General features: G+C 39.6%; 1 protein-coding gene across 1 annotated transcript in view; it reads right to left on the reverse strand.

The window, feature by feature from the left end:
* The window catches only part of LOC136863926 (cytoplasmic aconitate hydratase), a 781251-nt gene that overhangs the window by 557104 nt on the left and 209311 nt on the right, over positions 1-14836 (reverse strand). The window contains exon 6 of the mRNA XM_067140355.2: positions 7077-7269. Coding sequence (XP_066996456.1) covers positions 7077-7269 — 193 coding nt within the window. The remainder of the gene's footprint in view (positions 1-7076; positions 7270-14836) is intronic.

Here is a 14836-nt window from a genome sequence, read left to right on the forward strand (position 1 = left end):
GGCCACACATGTGGAAGATCTGGTATCATCTTTCAAAACACTGGAAGATTAAATTTCTGCGGTCAAATTTTGCACACAAGCATCGACTTCAACAATAAAAATTATGAAATTACAAGCAGTGTATGTTTCTGTTGTTAGTGCCCCTGTTATGGAATTGCTTAATTTGTTGGAGGGTTCTATATACCCAACAATACATGTACTTGCTGCAAAGCTAGATAACCTTGACATAAAGCCCAAGCTATCATGAAATGGTGGAGTATTCAACCAGACTATTCTCCAGAACTTGGAACAGCATCCACAAAAGATACAGATAATGGTCAAATTCAAGCTTACGTGTGTTATCTGGTCAGCTCTTACAAGATATTAAAATCATTCCATATTGATGGTTTTCACTTTACAAAGGAAAGGATTTATTGCGTCCTATTCAATAGTCCTATTCAATACATATATCTACCTTTAGACGGTGTCTCAAACAGCAACACAGTACTTGAACTTCTCAAGTCCATTGATCCACATATAAAGTTCACTATAGAGTCAGAAAACAATAATGCCCTTCTCTGCACCCAGACATATAAGAAAGCAGCTTACAATAGTATGGTACCCAGAGCATTGACTATTCATGGTATCAGTGCCAGGGAGCAACATAAAGATTCTACTCACGAATATACAACAATTAATCAAGATCTGAAGATCCTGCATTACAAACAAAAAGATACCTTGCTCAACATTTTTGAGAGCATCCACATCGGTACAGATCAATTTAGAAACCCCTCTTATAATTTAAATGAAATCAATGAAAAAAAAAGAATATTTTACCAAAACATTTAAACCATTCATTTGTCAACAATTCTATAATTAAAACAAACACAGCTTCCAGTTCAATACCACCCCTTCCTTCCCCTCTCTCTACCAACTTAGTGCCTCTCTCCCTCCCTTTACTCATTCTCCTATTGCCGCAAACACAGCTGAGCCTGTTACGAACACGACGAGTGGAAGCGGGACCTCTAAACTGAAAAGGTCAGGCCGTTCGAGAGGGCAATTATTTAATAAGTAAGTCTAAAGCTTTCTTTTCATTTATCTTTCATCTATTAGCCCAAGCTTCTCACACATACTCATTTTTTTCCATTAAAGATTTGAATTTTATTGACAGTTTCCACGAGTCACACGCTATACTCTGCATTTGTTTCCTCTCAAACTATGTTCTTAACTTTTGTTGCCCTCTAGACCACTTAAGTATATGATTCAATGAAGATAGACTGTTTCTCAAGTTTTAGTTTTGTGACTTCAACCCCATTTTAATGTGACATACTGTACTTTCAAACTAAGAGGTTCTCAACCTTTGTATAATCTCTTCATGTTTTAACTTCATCATGTCCCATTTGTTTTCATATATTCTGTCTCATCTTTTAACAACATTCTTTTAGCATTAATCATGTAGTTTTTACACGTTTTTTAACTGAAGATGGCTCAAAATGAGCCGAAACACGTCTGATTACTATTACTCCAAGATGGATATATATATATTGAATAGGATGCAATAAATCCTTTCCTTTATAAAGTGGCCAGCTCTAGCAAAAGTCGGATCCAGCTAGGACAACTGTAGAAGCCATCCAGTCATTGCTTGATCCTCAACATGCAACTAAGAATGTATTTCCTACAGAATTGCCCCAGATTAAGAAGAATGCCCTATTTACTAAGAGGATGGAGTTTCAACAAAGAACAAACTTCATCAAGACAGTTTCGTGAATGTGAACATTCCAGAGACCCTCGAGGGATTAAGGCTTGCACTCCAAGACTATGCGACTACTGCATTAAAATGTGTGAGCTATCCATGTTCAAATGTGAATTCTGAAAGGTCTTTTTCAGAATATAGTCTCATGGTAAGTGACAGGTAACAAATAACAGCTGCAAGTGATGAGACACTGACCATGATCTACTTCCAATGATTTCACTGTTGTACCTTTGGATAAAACTGAAAAAAGGTAACTTATGTTCATTTAAAAAGTATTTTGAGATGTTGCAAGGAGTTGATTGTAAAATAAAAATGCGACTTCCTTTTAAGTGCTTTCGCATACTTCCATAGGCACTTTTAACTGTTTTTTTCTTTTTTTTTTACTTTATGTTTTAGTAATTTTATATGTATTTAAGTGCATTTATTGTACAAACTTGATCAATTTCTAAATTTAAACATTTTTTCCCCAAACATGCATCCATCATATATCATCATTACAGACTGTTATGCCTTTCAGTGTTCAGTCTGCAAGCCTTTGTGAATTTAATCAATGCCGCCACAATCATCTATTTGTAAGTAATTCTGTGGTCACGATTAGTTCTATACCTCTTATCTTTAAAATTATTAGAAACTGAGCACAACCATACTTGCCTTTGTCTCCCTCTACTTCTCTTGCCCTCCATGACTGAATCCAATATTTTCTTAGGTAATCTATCCTCCTCCATTAAACTGACATGACCCCACCAATGGTTTAAGCATACAGCTTAATCAACAGAGTTCAATAATAACAGCCTTCATCAAATCATTCCCAGTACAGTCCTGCCATTGTTCCCAATTGCTTGTACCAGTGTTCATTCTCACTACTTTCAAGCCTGTCACTTCTAACTTATGAAAAATATATTTTTTATTTTTTTGCTAGTGGCTTTGTCGCACCGACACAAATAGGTCTAGATGTTGATTCCCATAGGGAATATGAAATATTTGTCCTGAATGAGCAAATTTATAATACCAATATAAATGGTCCGTTATTGGACATTATAAATTTTCCAGCTAGCTCATTCTTGGTTGCCAGCGTTTCGCCCTCGTGTGCTAGGGTGGGCTCATCAGTTGGTACCTAGCACACCTACCAATACGCTGGCTAGTGCATAGCGTGGAGGCCACTGCGTAGGCTAACTGGAGCCACCGGCAGTGCCAATGCACTAAGAGACTTTGTCTCATCACTAAAAATTGATGCCTGCTTGGCCATCAGATGATATAGATGTTGATTCCCATAGGGAATATGAAATATTTGTCCTGAATGAGCAAATTTATAATACCAATATAAATGGTCCGTTATTGGACATTATAAATTTTCCAGCTAGCTCATTCTTGGTTGTCAGCGTTTCGCCCTCGTGTGCTAGGGTGGGCTCATCAGTTGGTACCTAGCACACCTACCAATACGCTGGCTAGTGCATACCGTGGAGGCAACTGCGTAGGCTAACTGGAGCCACCGGCAGTGCCAATGCACTAAGAGACTTTGTCTCATCACTAAAAATTGATGCCTGCTTGGCCATCAGATGATATAGATGTTGATTCCCATATTCCCTACAGTCCTACACCACACTCTGACCTACCCTTTTTAGCACCTGTCAAGGACCCTTTATAATCTTTCTCTTCCTCGTTATCTCCCCCTACCCAAATATCATTAACTCCTAACACAACCAGACAAATATTTACTGACTCAGATGGTTCTACTTTCTTTCTCCCTTAAGTCAAATTAATACCAATAGCTCCCCATCAAATTCAATTTTGTTTGCCAAGGTGCTTCCAAGGAGACCTTCGCCCGTCAAATGGAAGAGGGACTCCATTCCTCCCATAGAACTGAGGCTTGCTTAAAATATTCTGAGCTCGGCAAATTCTTTGAAGTGGAATGCTACTCTACTTACACATAGTCCTGGTGAGTATCTCTCTTCTAACGGTAAACAGACCCTGGTGGATTGTATAGTCCTAGCTGCCTGAGCACAAGGACTTAGAATATGTCAGAGATGCCCAGTCCCATTCCATAGCAAATGGTGTCCTGACTGTCAGGACCACTTACTAGACCACTTAGCTGTTCCCCATGGTTAACAAACTAGGACGTGACTAGAGTAACCCCACACCATGGACCATACTCTTTATATATATATATATATATATATATATAAAAAAAAAAAAAACCCCTTCAGAACTTTAAATCAACAAATCTTAAAAATAATAATTCCAACAGCTCTACATATAACACAATTCAACTGGAAAAGCTAGTGCAAGATATTCTACCTGAGCTGCCTTTTGAGCAGCAGATTGTCTTCAACTGTGTTACTGGTAAAATCTCAAATAAGGAAGGTGCAGTTTACTTTTTTTTTTTTTTTGTAGACATGCCAGGATATACGTGCAAAACTTTTGCTATTAACCTACAGCTGGCTCAAGTTAGTAAGATAACATTCTTGCAGTAGCTGTAGGATCATCGGAAATCATGTCTACACTGTTACCCGGTGGAAGAATGGCACGCTCTACCTGGAAACTGCCACCGACTTTGAAGAAGACCGATTTGGCTACGTGCAAATATGAGCAATGACTCTGAGCGGACAGTGCTGCTGCATCAATGTAAGCAGCTGGTATGGAATGGCAACCATGACTCATGAGCGCATTGTAGAGGCAACTATCCACACACTGCAGGACACCTGAGCAGCATCAACCAGTTGAGGGACGACCGGTAGTTTTGATAGCTGGAGATTTCAGACAGACATTGCCAATCATGCAGAAAGGTACCCCTACTGACAAGATCAGCGCTTGCCTGAGGATGTCTGTTCTGTGGAACCATGTGGTTAAACTGAATCTGACGAAGAATGTGATGGTGTATCTGCACGAGGACACGGATTCAGGACAGTTTTTGACTAATCATCTTACAAAAGGTGAAGGGAAATTTTCTACTGACGACCAGCAGGGAATTTTACCCCCCTCAGAACTTTGGAACCCTAATCACTTCTACCAATAACCTAATTTAAAAAAAGTTATTTCCTTACAGCCACCACAACTACCTGTCATCTGACCGGTTGTGCGATAGGGCAATACTTGCTCCAAAAAATGAACACATGAACCCCATCAACAGGAAGATCATGGAGCTATTACCCGGGGAGAGCACTACCTCTCTCCATTGATTCCATTATGGAGATTGACCTGATCATTAGATATACAATGGAATTTTAAAATTTGTTGCAAATATCTGGGTTTCCATCCCACAAACTGCATCTTAAAGCAGGTCATGTTCATGAGAAATTTGATTGCACCCAGACTGTGTAATGGCACCAGACTGGTTGTCAAAGAGATCAGGCTCAATATTATCAAGGGCATTATTTGATGGTCTGTGCGAAAAGCCAGCATGTTTCAATCGCACACATCCTACTAATACCTCCAACTTCACGAGATTGCAGTTCACTGTCAGAATGGTCTTTGTAATGTCAGCAAACAAGTTTTAAGGTAGTAGGGCTGCATCTAGAGAACCACTGATTCAGTCACGGCCAGCTCTACGCGGCGTACTCTTGATTTTAATTTAAATTTAAGAATTTCATCATATATATATCTATATCCGTAGTGAACTGAGAATAAAATGGGAACAACTTATCGGTCCACGTTTTCAATACAAAACAATGTTATAATGGTTGAACTACAACATTTTAATTAGTAATCAGGACAAGTTCAACGCCAATTTCTGCGTCATCTTCAGCCGAAAATTGAGAACAGACACAAACACATATATAAATAACCATACAAGGCAATGCAGTAGAACAGTGTACCTCTATGTTGAAAATGATTAAAATGGGCTAAGAGTTAAAATGAGTGAGCATGAACTGGGAGATTTGAGAACACTGAGTTAAAAATGTTAACATTCATTCTATAACAACATATAACATTTTAAAATAGCTTTCTTATTAGAATCATTAAGAACTTAAAAGTTCCAATTTCCATCACAAAATGTTCTATAGATTTTTTTTCACTTTAAGTATGAGATTCTACAATCTTGAGTTAAAAGGATGACATTCATCCTTACGACAAAACATAACACTTTGAAACCTATTTGCTGCAAGTCTAACAAGAACTTGGGGTTCCGGATTCAACTTTGCATTGCCATTTATGTAGTATAAGCAAGAAGCTTATGTCACTTCCGAGTTCGACTTTGCATTGTCAATTATTTAATATAAGAAAGAGGCTTATGTCACATTTTTAGGAGTATGATGTTTATCTTCTTTAGATGAAAGATCAGATGACTCCTTTAGGCTGAAATTGCAGTATCAGAATAAGAAGAGGTGTTCTTTTCCAAACTTGGGGGTTGTGCTGTAAGTTGTGATTTGATGTTGGTAATGTAATGTTATGTATGTACGGTGGATGTGCCATATTATGTGCCAGGGTCCTATAAGGAATTCGTAGTTCAATAGGGACCTGAAGAAAAGAAGAAAAAGAGGGAAGTTTAGTAAATAAAATAAAATAAAGCGTACTTTACACGAGAGTAACGAGATGGTGTGAGACTCACCTCTGGCGACGTGTGCTGTGGCGTGTGGCGGAGAAGAAACTGAATGTTATGATGCACCGGGTTGCGGAAGCACTGTGTGCTGTGGTAGGAGGAGGGGGAGGGGGGGACGGAGGGGCAGCAGGAGAGGTGAGGGGGGTGGAAAGAGGGGGAAGGTGGGGAATTTAGGGAGGGTAATGCGGAGAATGTGCATGGCGTGAAAAAGTATTGTGCATATTTTGAAAGACTAATCTGCTATTGAGAATTCTTTTATTTCTGAAAAATGCAGGAAATCAAAGAGTGTTCTAGGTTTTTCTGAGATTTTGTTTAAATTTAGGCCTGAGTTGAAATACTGATCTAAGTCAATGTAACAACCTTCAGTAATGTCCAGTAAAGGACCTTTATTTAGAACTTCAAGTACTTCAAGATCTTGTTAAATCTCAGTAAAATTATGTTTAAATTCTTTCATATACTGAGAACTTATTATGTGTTACAGCATTAATGTGTTCTGCATATCTGATGGAAGATTACGGACTTGTCTAACAGCTGAAACAATTCAATCATCAATTCTCACTCTATGCTCAAGGCGTTTTAATAAAAATAAAAAATGTATATTTAATCCTCTACCTATTTTGACCCAAAATTACACTAGAACAGGACCGTGATAGAAAAAATCGGATGAGATGTGGAATGATCATTTGATCAAGCAATTATACAGTATACTTACAATACATAATATTAAAAGCCATGAATGAGCTCAGTTTGAATATCAAACAAAACACTTATTTCAACAAAAGGAGAACTCAATTCCGATGAACTTACCTCCAACACCCCATCCAAGGATCCCCAATCCATTGATCATCGTAGTGTGTGAATCAGTTCCCACAACTGAATCAGGATATAGCATACCATCTTCATTAAATACAACTCGAGCAAGATATTCCAGATTAACTTGATGTACTATTCCAGAACCAGGTGGTACAATCAGCATATTACGGAATGCCTTTGCTCCCCACTGCAATAACACAACATGTTATTACAGCAAATGTGCAAAATCAAAACTAAAAATTAAAATGTTAAAAACTCGCTAATGATGGAATTTGTTTTTAATTCATATAGCAGATATCAGTGAACGAGTAGTTATTCTGTGTAGGACTACAAGAATGTTCTAAATGTGTACAAACTGTTGCTCTCTGTTATGTGAATGTAAAGGGACAGTTATACTAAGGCCAAGAAAGTTATCAACTTTAAGGCCAATCCTGCAAAGAATCTACATCAAATGCACTAAAAGTAGTTTAAAAAAACATGAGCAACGTTTGATTGCAACCTTTGAAGTAGTCTTAAACTAGAATGATGGTGAAACTGGATGGGAAATGCTGGAGGCAAAATGAGAACTAATGTGTGTATTCGGACTTACAACACCACAGCCAATCCAAAACAAGTCACCGCCCTTTCTTAAAGCCAGCAATAAGCTCCATGAGAGACACGCGCGAGCAGTGCACCTCCTACTTTTCTAGTGGCAGATTAACAAGAGCAAGGAATAAGAGAGTATGTACTATCAAACCAATTTCCAGTAATTAAGTCCAAATACACACATTCGTTCTCATCTTTTTCTTTTTCTTCTTCTTCCTCAGACATCCACTTTTTACAACACCGTGCCATACAACCAAGGCCATACTGTCATTCAACTTTTACTTCAACAACAACGTTTTCAACAACAAAGCAGATGTTATAAAACAACGAAGGATGCTCCCCCAACTCCTCACCAAATTTCACTGCAAATTGTCCTAATATCAGCACTTTACAAGATCGTCAATTTTGATACACGTTTTTTATCCTTCATCGACGATTCGACTACGAATATCTGAACATTTTTTAACATATGATTTTATATCCACAGTAACAAATAAGAACTTCACAGTACACGTCAACTTCAAGTTTTTATATTTTATCTTACAACACTGTTCAACATTGTACAAACGCTCTGTGATCTGGATCCTAGGACGTTCTTTAAATTTGAATGTGTTTTTGTGTCATATAACCCACGTCAACCATTTTAAGTGTGTTTAAAGGCAGATTTCATATTAGTTGTTGTTAAGATCCTTTTGATTTATTTATTTACTGTGAACTGATGATGATGCCAAGGAAATCAAAACCAGTTTTCACTTAATGTTATGTATTATATAAAGTGTTGAATGGCGGAACATCCCTCTATAGCTACTATACGAAGCAGTTAATAGTTTATTTAGATCAACAATAGGTTTCCTTATTCCCCCTCCACGTCCTGAGAAGCCTCCATAGCGAATGCATCAAGGAGCGCCACGTTACCGAGCTAGCACCCTGTAACCGCCAGCTCGCCATCGCTCACCGTCCAGCTGCACTACCACGGCACATCAGTACCAAGACCAGCCGTCAAGAGCGCCCTAGCTGCGAGCCCGTGCTCACAGCGATAGACTACCTGCCAACAGTTCCAAGCGCGGCCTGTCCCTGGAGATATACTCAACGTGGACTGTCCGCAGTTCTGCGTATTCCACCCAGGGAATTTGACCAGACCAGACCAACTTGACTTAGACTGCCTTGTGCGGGCGCACAAAAAAGCCTAGGAAAAAGCAAATTTGTCTTGCGCTCAGTGTGGTTGTCTGCTCATGTCTTGTCTCGGCGCAACCCGAACAAAACTACACCTGATACGATTGGCACCCACTGAATGCGCTAAATAAAACCCCGGTCCTCCTCAGAGTTTGACCGTTCTAGTGCTTCACACACCCAACCAAGTACCTCTCTCACCCCTCCTGCTAGAGTATGGCCAACCCTGGTGAACCGAGTAGCTGGGGCCCATATTCAAACTTCAACCTTCTGTCATCAATCACATTTAATCATTCCTGCCCCCGTAATGAAAATCATTCCGTTGTTGTTGCCACACCAAACAACCAAAGCCAACAATCACTGTATCGAAATTGACAGCTAATAGCCAAATTCTTTCATCCAGTAACCCATTTAATCCACTCCATAGCTGAGCACCCAAAAACTTTGTTTTCATCTTTCACAATAACGCTCCTGACTGACATATCTTTATTGACGAACTCCTAAAGAAGAGCAAAATACCCTACAAGCATGATACCACCCCAACTCCCTCCCACCCATTTCTGATCATCAGTGGAAGAAGAATAAGAATAAGCTGAAGAACACCCATACGAAAATCCCTTCCACTATACCCAGAAGAATACTCAATTCTCCATAGCCAGCAAAAACAGTTTTCTAATTAACCCACTAATGAACCCAGGACCCATCCCACTCACCCGCCAAACAGTTATTACCACCACATAAGTCACCGCATAGCAGTCATCGAGGAAACGCACAACAACCAGCTTATCATAACTCCTATCAGCAATAAATCCATACCCATCATCCAGAAGAAGCTATCTTATACCGATATACCCATCCCAATCCTAGTCAATCCCCTAAATAATTCTCCCAACCTAGACCCATCACCCATACCTCCCCCCCACTCAACCTACCAAACCCAAATCCAGAACCAAGGAAACTCAGACTAAAATAATCAAAACCTGTCATCATGAAGCCCAAACAAACCCGCTCCCCCCACCCCACTCGCACCTCCACCCACCCAATCCACACTAGTCTAAACCAACCCCACACCCACGCAGAGACACACTGGATCTGGGCCTAATGACACACTTCCGAGCACACTCAACAGCACAACACAGACCGGGAGCAAGCGTAAAAAAACCTGCTCCTAAGTCTATCACACCCACCAGTACATTCACCCAGACACGAACTCACACATATCCACACACATCACTACTCATACAATGTTTTAACTGCCTGAAACTGCATCATACCGCTGTGACCTGCAAAGAATCTACCCGCTGTAATCGGCGTGGTGGCCCTCACCGCCATGCTGATTGTAATGTACCCAGGGATCAGGCGAAGTGCGCCAATTGCCAAGGCAACCATGCCGCTTCATTTCCTGGCTGCCTTTCATCAAGAAGGCAGTTAGGGCTCACTACAAACACGCACAACAGCTAAACTCACACAGCCAACCACCCTCACTCCTCCGTACACCACCCCTCCCAATATCTCTCCTTCTCAGCCCAGCCAAGACACCTCCAACCTGCTCCACATTCTACTACAACTACTATCACCCCAACTCACCCCTCTGCTACAGAACATGCACCATAAGCAACTAATCCTGCAATAGCCCCCTCCCCACCAAGCAAAAATCTGCCAAGACATTAGCACCATGTCCTCACTTCCTATTAACTACTAAAGCCTACACAAGGCACTAGAACATCGGGTACAGCCAAGGTGGAGTGCCACAAGCTGCAACTTAAGATGCTATTTTTCAAAATTTAACATCTCCACACTCGCATCTCAGATGTAACAGTCACTGCGAATTTAAATCGATACAGTCTTGCTGCAACATTAACGCAACATCCGGGCATGGTTATTACCACATATCGACACACCACAATTCATTGTGTCAGCCAAGCCACTGAATGTAAAGCTCACCCTGGCCACAACAACACATAAGAACACACACACACACACTAAATTTAACCTCATATTGCAATCAAACACATTATATGTTTAAAACGTGTTATACATAAAAACATAAATTAATAAAACCCATATACATGACCGAGAGAGGAGCGCCAGGAGCGCACCGGTATCGTACCCCACATACCACCCATCTCTTCGGAGATGGGCGACACATACAGATCACCTCCACATCCCTTCCTGTAGTACCAGAATGACAACCCTCTTCCAAATACCCTACTCCTGCTTTTCTCTTACCCGAAGGTCCATCTCTATATGTATTCCAGTCAATTTGAATACCTTATCTCGGAACAGGAAACCAGATATCTTCCTATCGTATCCTTCCGTCATGATATTTCTGCATAAATTAATTTTCCTTCTGTTCTTCCCTGTCTCTTCTTTTGTATTTCAGTGATCATCCTTTGTTTACATCACTGTTTATGTAAAATATAGGACTGCACAGTTCATATTTTATATTTGTGCCCTTTGAACATTTTTTCATTTTAGATTAATAACTATTGTACATATTACAGATCTTTGTAATTCAGCATTGTACTGATTCTGACCTAGACAAATAAGTAAATAATTTAACTTTGTAAATAATTTAACTTTCTAAACTTTTATTTATCTCCATACAGTAAAACTTGTTCAAATCAGGACTGAAAGAAATACAAAGCTTTGCAAGATGTAACAAAATTTTTATCACATCACAATTATTAGAATGCATGCATTTTCATGTTGATTTGTTAATAGCAAGAATATGAAAATGTTTTCCAATCGAGTAAATAAAATGGTTAAAAAATATGTTTCCCGTCCAATCGAACAAACATCTTCAGGTTCCTCAAATCACAATCACATCATTTCCCCTTGTCTAGTTCATTCCAGTTTGGGGATAATATGGTTCCTCTCCACTTTTCTCAGCCATTTTACCACTCCTCATTCACTACTGTGGGCCAGTTCATGCTGTACTTTCCAAGGCTATTCTTCACTAATTCCACCCATGTTGTTCTACCTCAATTTCCCTTACCCTTCAGCTGTAGTTCCCAACTTTGTTTTGTCACCCTTTTACTGCTCATCTCTTTGGAGTATACAAATTATCTCAACCTCCTCTTCTCTATATTATCATTCAACTTTCCCACTTTAATTCCTATCCTTACATCCTTATTTTTAACCCTGTCCACTCTTGCTTTCTGAACCATGCTCCTAAGAAACTTAATTTCAGCTGCCTAGATATGGCTTTTGTCTTTTTGTTACAGGCCAAGTCTATGCCCGATACATTGATGTAGGGTTGAAATATGACTTGTATATATTTTCCGTAAATTTCACTGGTATATCTTTATTCCGCAGCAGGTCTCTTACACTGTGATAATCAATCAATCAATCAATCAATCAATCAATCAATCAATCAATCAATCAATCAATCAATCAATCTTACACCTTTTACTAGTTGGTATCACAGTGGCACCTGAACTGCCACGGGCATTAATTTAAACGCAATTTACTGTTTAAGGAGCCCTAATATTAATTGACTAAATATTATGTCAAAGAATTGAGTGAAGGTAATGATTATCAATACTATTTATTAGAATAATAAGAGGAGGGACTCGTGGAAGAGAAACCAATCAATCAGTCGCCACTAACCTGCATTTAAGGCAGTGGCCCAGGTGGCAGATTGCCTATCAATTGTTTAACTAGCCTTTCCTTAAATAATTTGAAGGTGCTCAAATATGGCAGCTTCGTGTGGTAGATTTACTGGCACATAAAAGAACTCCCGCGGGACTAAATTCCGGCACCTCGGTGCCTCCGAAAAATGTAAAAGTAGTTAGTGGGATGTAAAGCCAATAACATAATTAGTGATCAATTATATTTACGTCCGACTCGTTGCCTGAATGGTCAGCGTACTGGCCTTCGGTTCAGAGGGTCCCCAGTTCGATTCCCGGCCGGATCGGGGATTTTAACCTTAATTGGTTAATTCCAATGGCTCGGGGGCTGGATGTGTGTGGCGTATTCAACATTAGAAATCATCCTAGGTAGACCCCTCATCTTCACAGACATGCAGGTCGCCTAATAGGCCGTCTACTAGAAAAAGTATCAAGTGGGAATCAACATCTACATCAATTCATGGCCAGGCAGGCATCAATTTTTGAAAATGAGACATAGCTCTCATAGTGCATTGGCACTGCTGGTGGCTTCAAGTAGCCTATGCAGTGGCCTCCCCGGTATGCACTAGCCTTGCGTCTTGGGTGGTGTGCTAAGTCCCAACTGGCGAGCCTAACTTAGCACACGAGGGCGAAACGCAGGCAACCAAGAATGAGTTAGCTGGAAAATTTATAATGTCCAATAACGGACCATTTATATTGGTATTATAAATTTACTCATTCGGGACAAATATTTTAGGTTCCCTATGGGAATTAACATCTACATCAATACTAGAAAAAGACCGGCACCAGGCCTCTCCACAGGCAATATGCCATTATTATTATTATTATTATTATTATTATTATTATTATTATTATTATTATTATTATTATTATTTACAAAAAAAAACAGTACACATTTTGGCTCCTAAGAGCCATCTTCAGCTGTTACAAATAGTCTAAATTAAACTAGCAATAAATAAGACATTGTCTATATAATGGTGTGCATAAACATAATAAACATTTAAAACAAAGTCTAACACATTACTGTATAAACATTGTATATGAAGTAAGTATCAAGTACATTCAACCTGTATCTTAAAATAAGTTCATAGTCCAAATTAAAATCTAAAATCGAAAGATGCTGTTTCTTCAAATTACAACAGTCCCATTTTTTAAATCCCTCTTAGAGTTAAAACATATGCCTCTCCTGAAATATTTGTTGAACTTCTGTTGCCGGCACGCGTTAATGGAAGGGGAAGAACTTTTCAAGGTTGAATCCTATAGCTGTAATGAATAGTGCGGAACTTTTTCATTTGTGATAATCTAGTACAAACCTGTATCTGGAAAAAGATGATGATGATGCTTGTTGTTTAAAGGGGCCTAACACCGAGGTCATCGTCCCCTAATGGTATGAAATGAAATAACAAAAAGTTTAAAAAATCTAAAGACCAAAATAAAAAAAGTCATGAAAAATGAATGGATGGATATGAACCCAAAAAACAAAAACAAACAAGAAACAAACAAATAAAAAAAACAGTGAATCTGACTCAAAAAAGATCATAAATAATAGTAATACTGACCAAGGGACCACTTATAAAGCACAGTCCTGAATCGAGGATGCTTGATGTCTAAAGGGGTCCAAAAACCAGGTCTAAGACCCCTCAGAACGGTACATGTTGCGAGTAAAGTAGAACCATGGTATTTGTCATGTTGGGGTACTAATCAAAAGTAGCGAAGACTCATGGTGTTCCACACAAGATGGTACTACTCACAAGTATTGTACTTCGTATAGGTAACGCAAACCTATGGTGTTTCTCACACAATGGCGCCACTCATAGCCAACGCAAACTGATGAGGTTCCTCACCTAGGTGTACTACCCACAGGGACTCGCACTATCCCGTGGTGTTCCTCACATAGTGAGTACTAATCACAGGCAATGCAGACCCACGGTGTCACCCATATGGGTACGACGCACGGGTACTGGAAACCCACAGGAGAACCTCCTCTTGCTGCTACTAATCACAAACCTATTTTGTACCTAATATAGTGGTACTAGTCGCAACTACAGGCAACCCATGGTGTTCCCCGCATGATGGTACGAATCAAAGGTAGTTACATGGTTCTAATTCAATCATCCCTTGGTCGCCCCTTTTAGTCGCCTCTCATGACAGGCAGGTGATACCGTGGGTGTATTATTCGCCTGCGTCCCCCACCCACAGGGGGTAAAGAGAGAGAGAAAAGAAGAAGAAAGAAGGGATCCATCACTTCGAAAGATGAAGTAACGGACGACGAAAGGCAAGGGCCACGAAGGGCGTGAAAATGAAATACTCCCTAGGCCTCGAATGCTCCAAAACCGTCGGGGTCAGAAAAGAACAAGAGTTGACCAA

Source organism: Anabrus simplex, chromosome 2, assembly GCF_040414725.1.
Source record: "Anabrus simplex isolate iqAnaSimp1 chromosome 2, ASM4041472v1, whole genome shotgun sequence".
Classification (NCBI taxonomy): domain Eukaryota; kingdom Metazoa; phylum Arthropoda; class Insecta; order Orthoptera; family Tettigoniidae; genus Anabrus; species Anabrus simplex.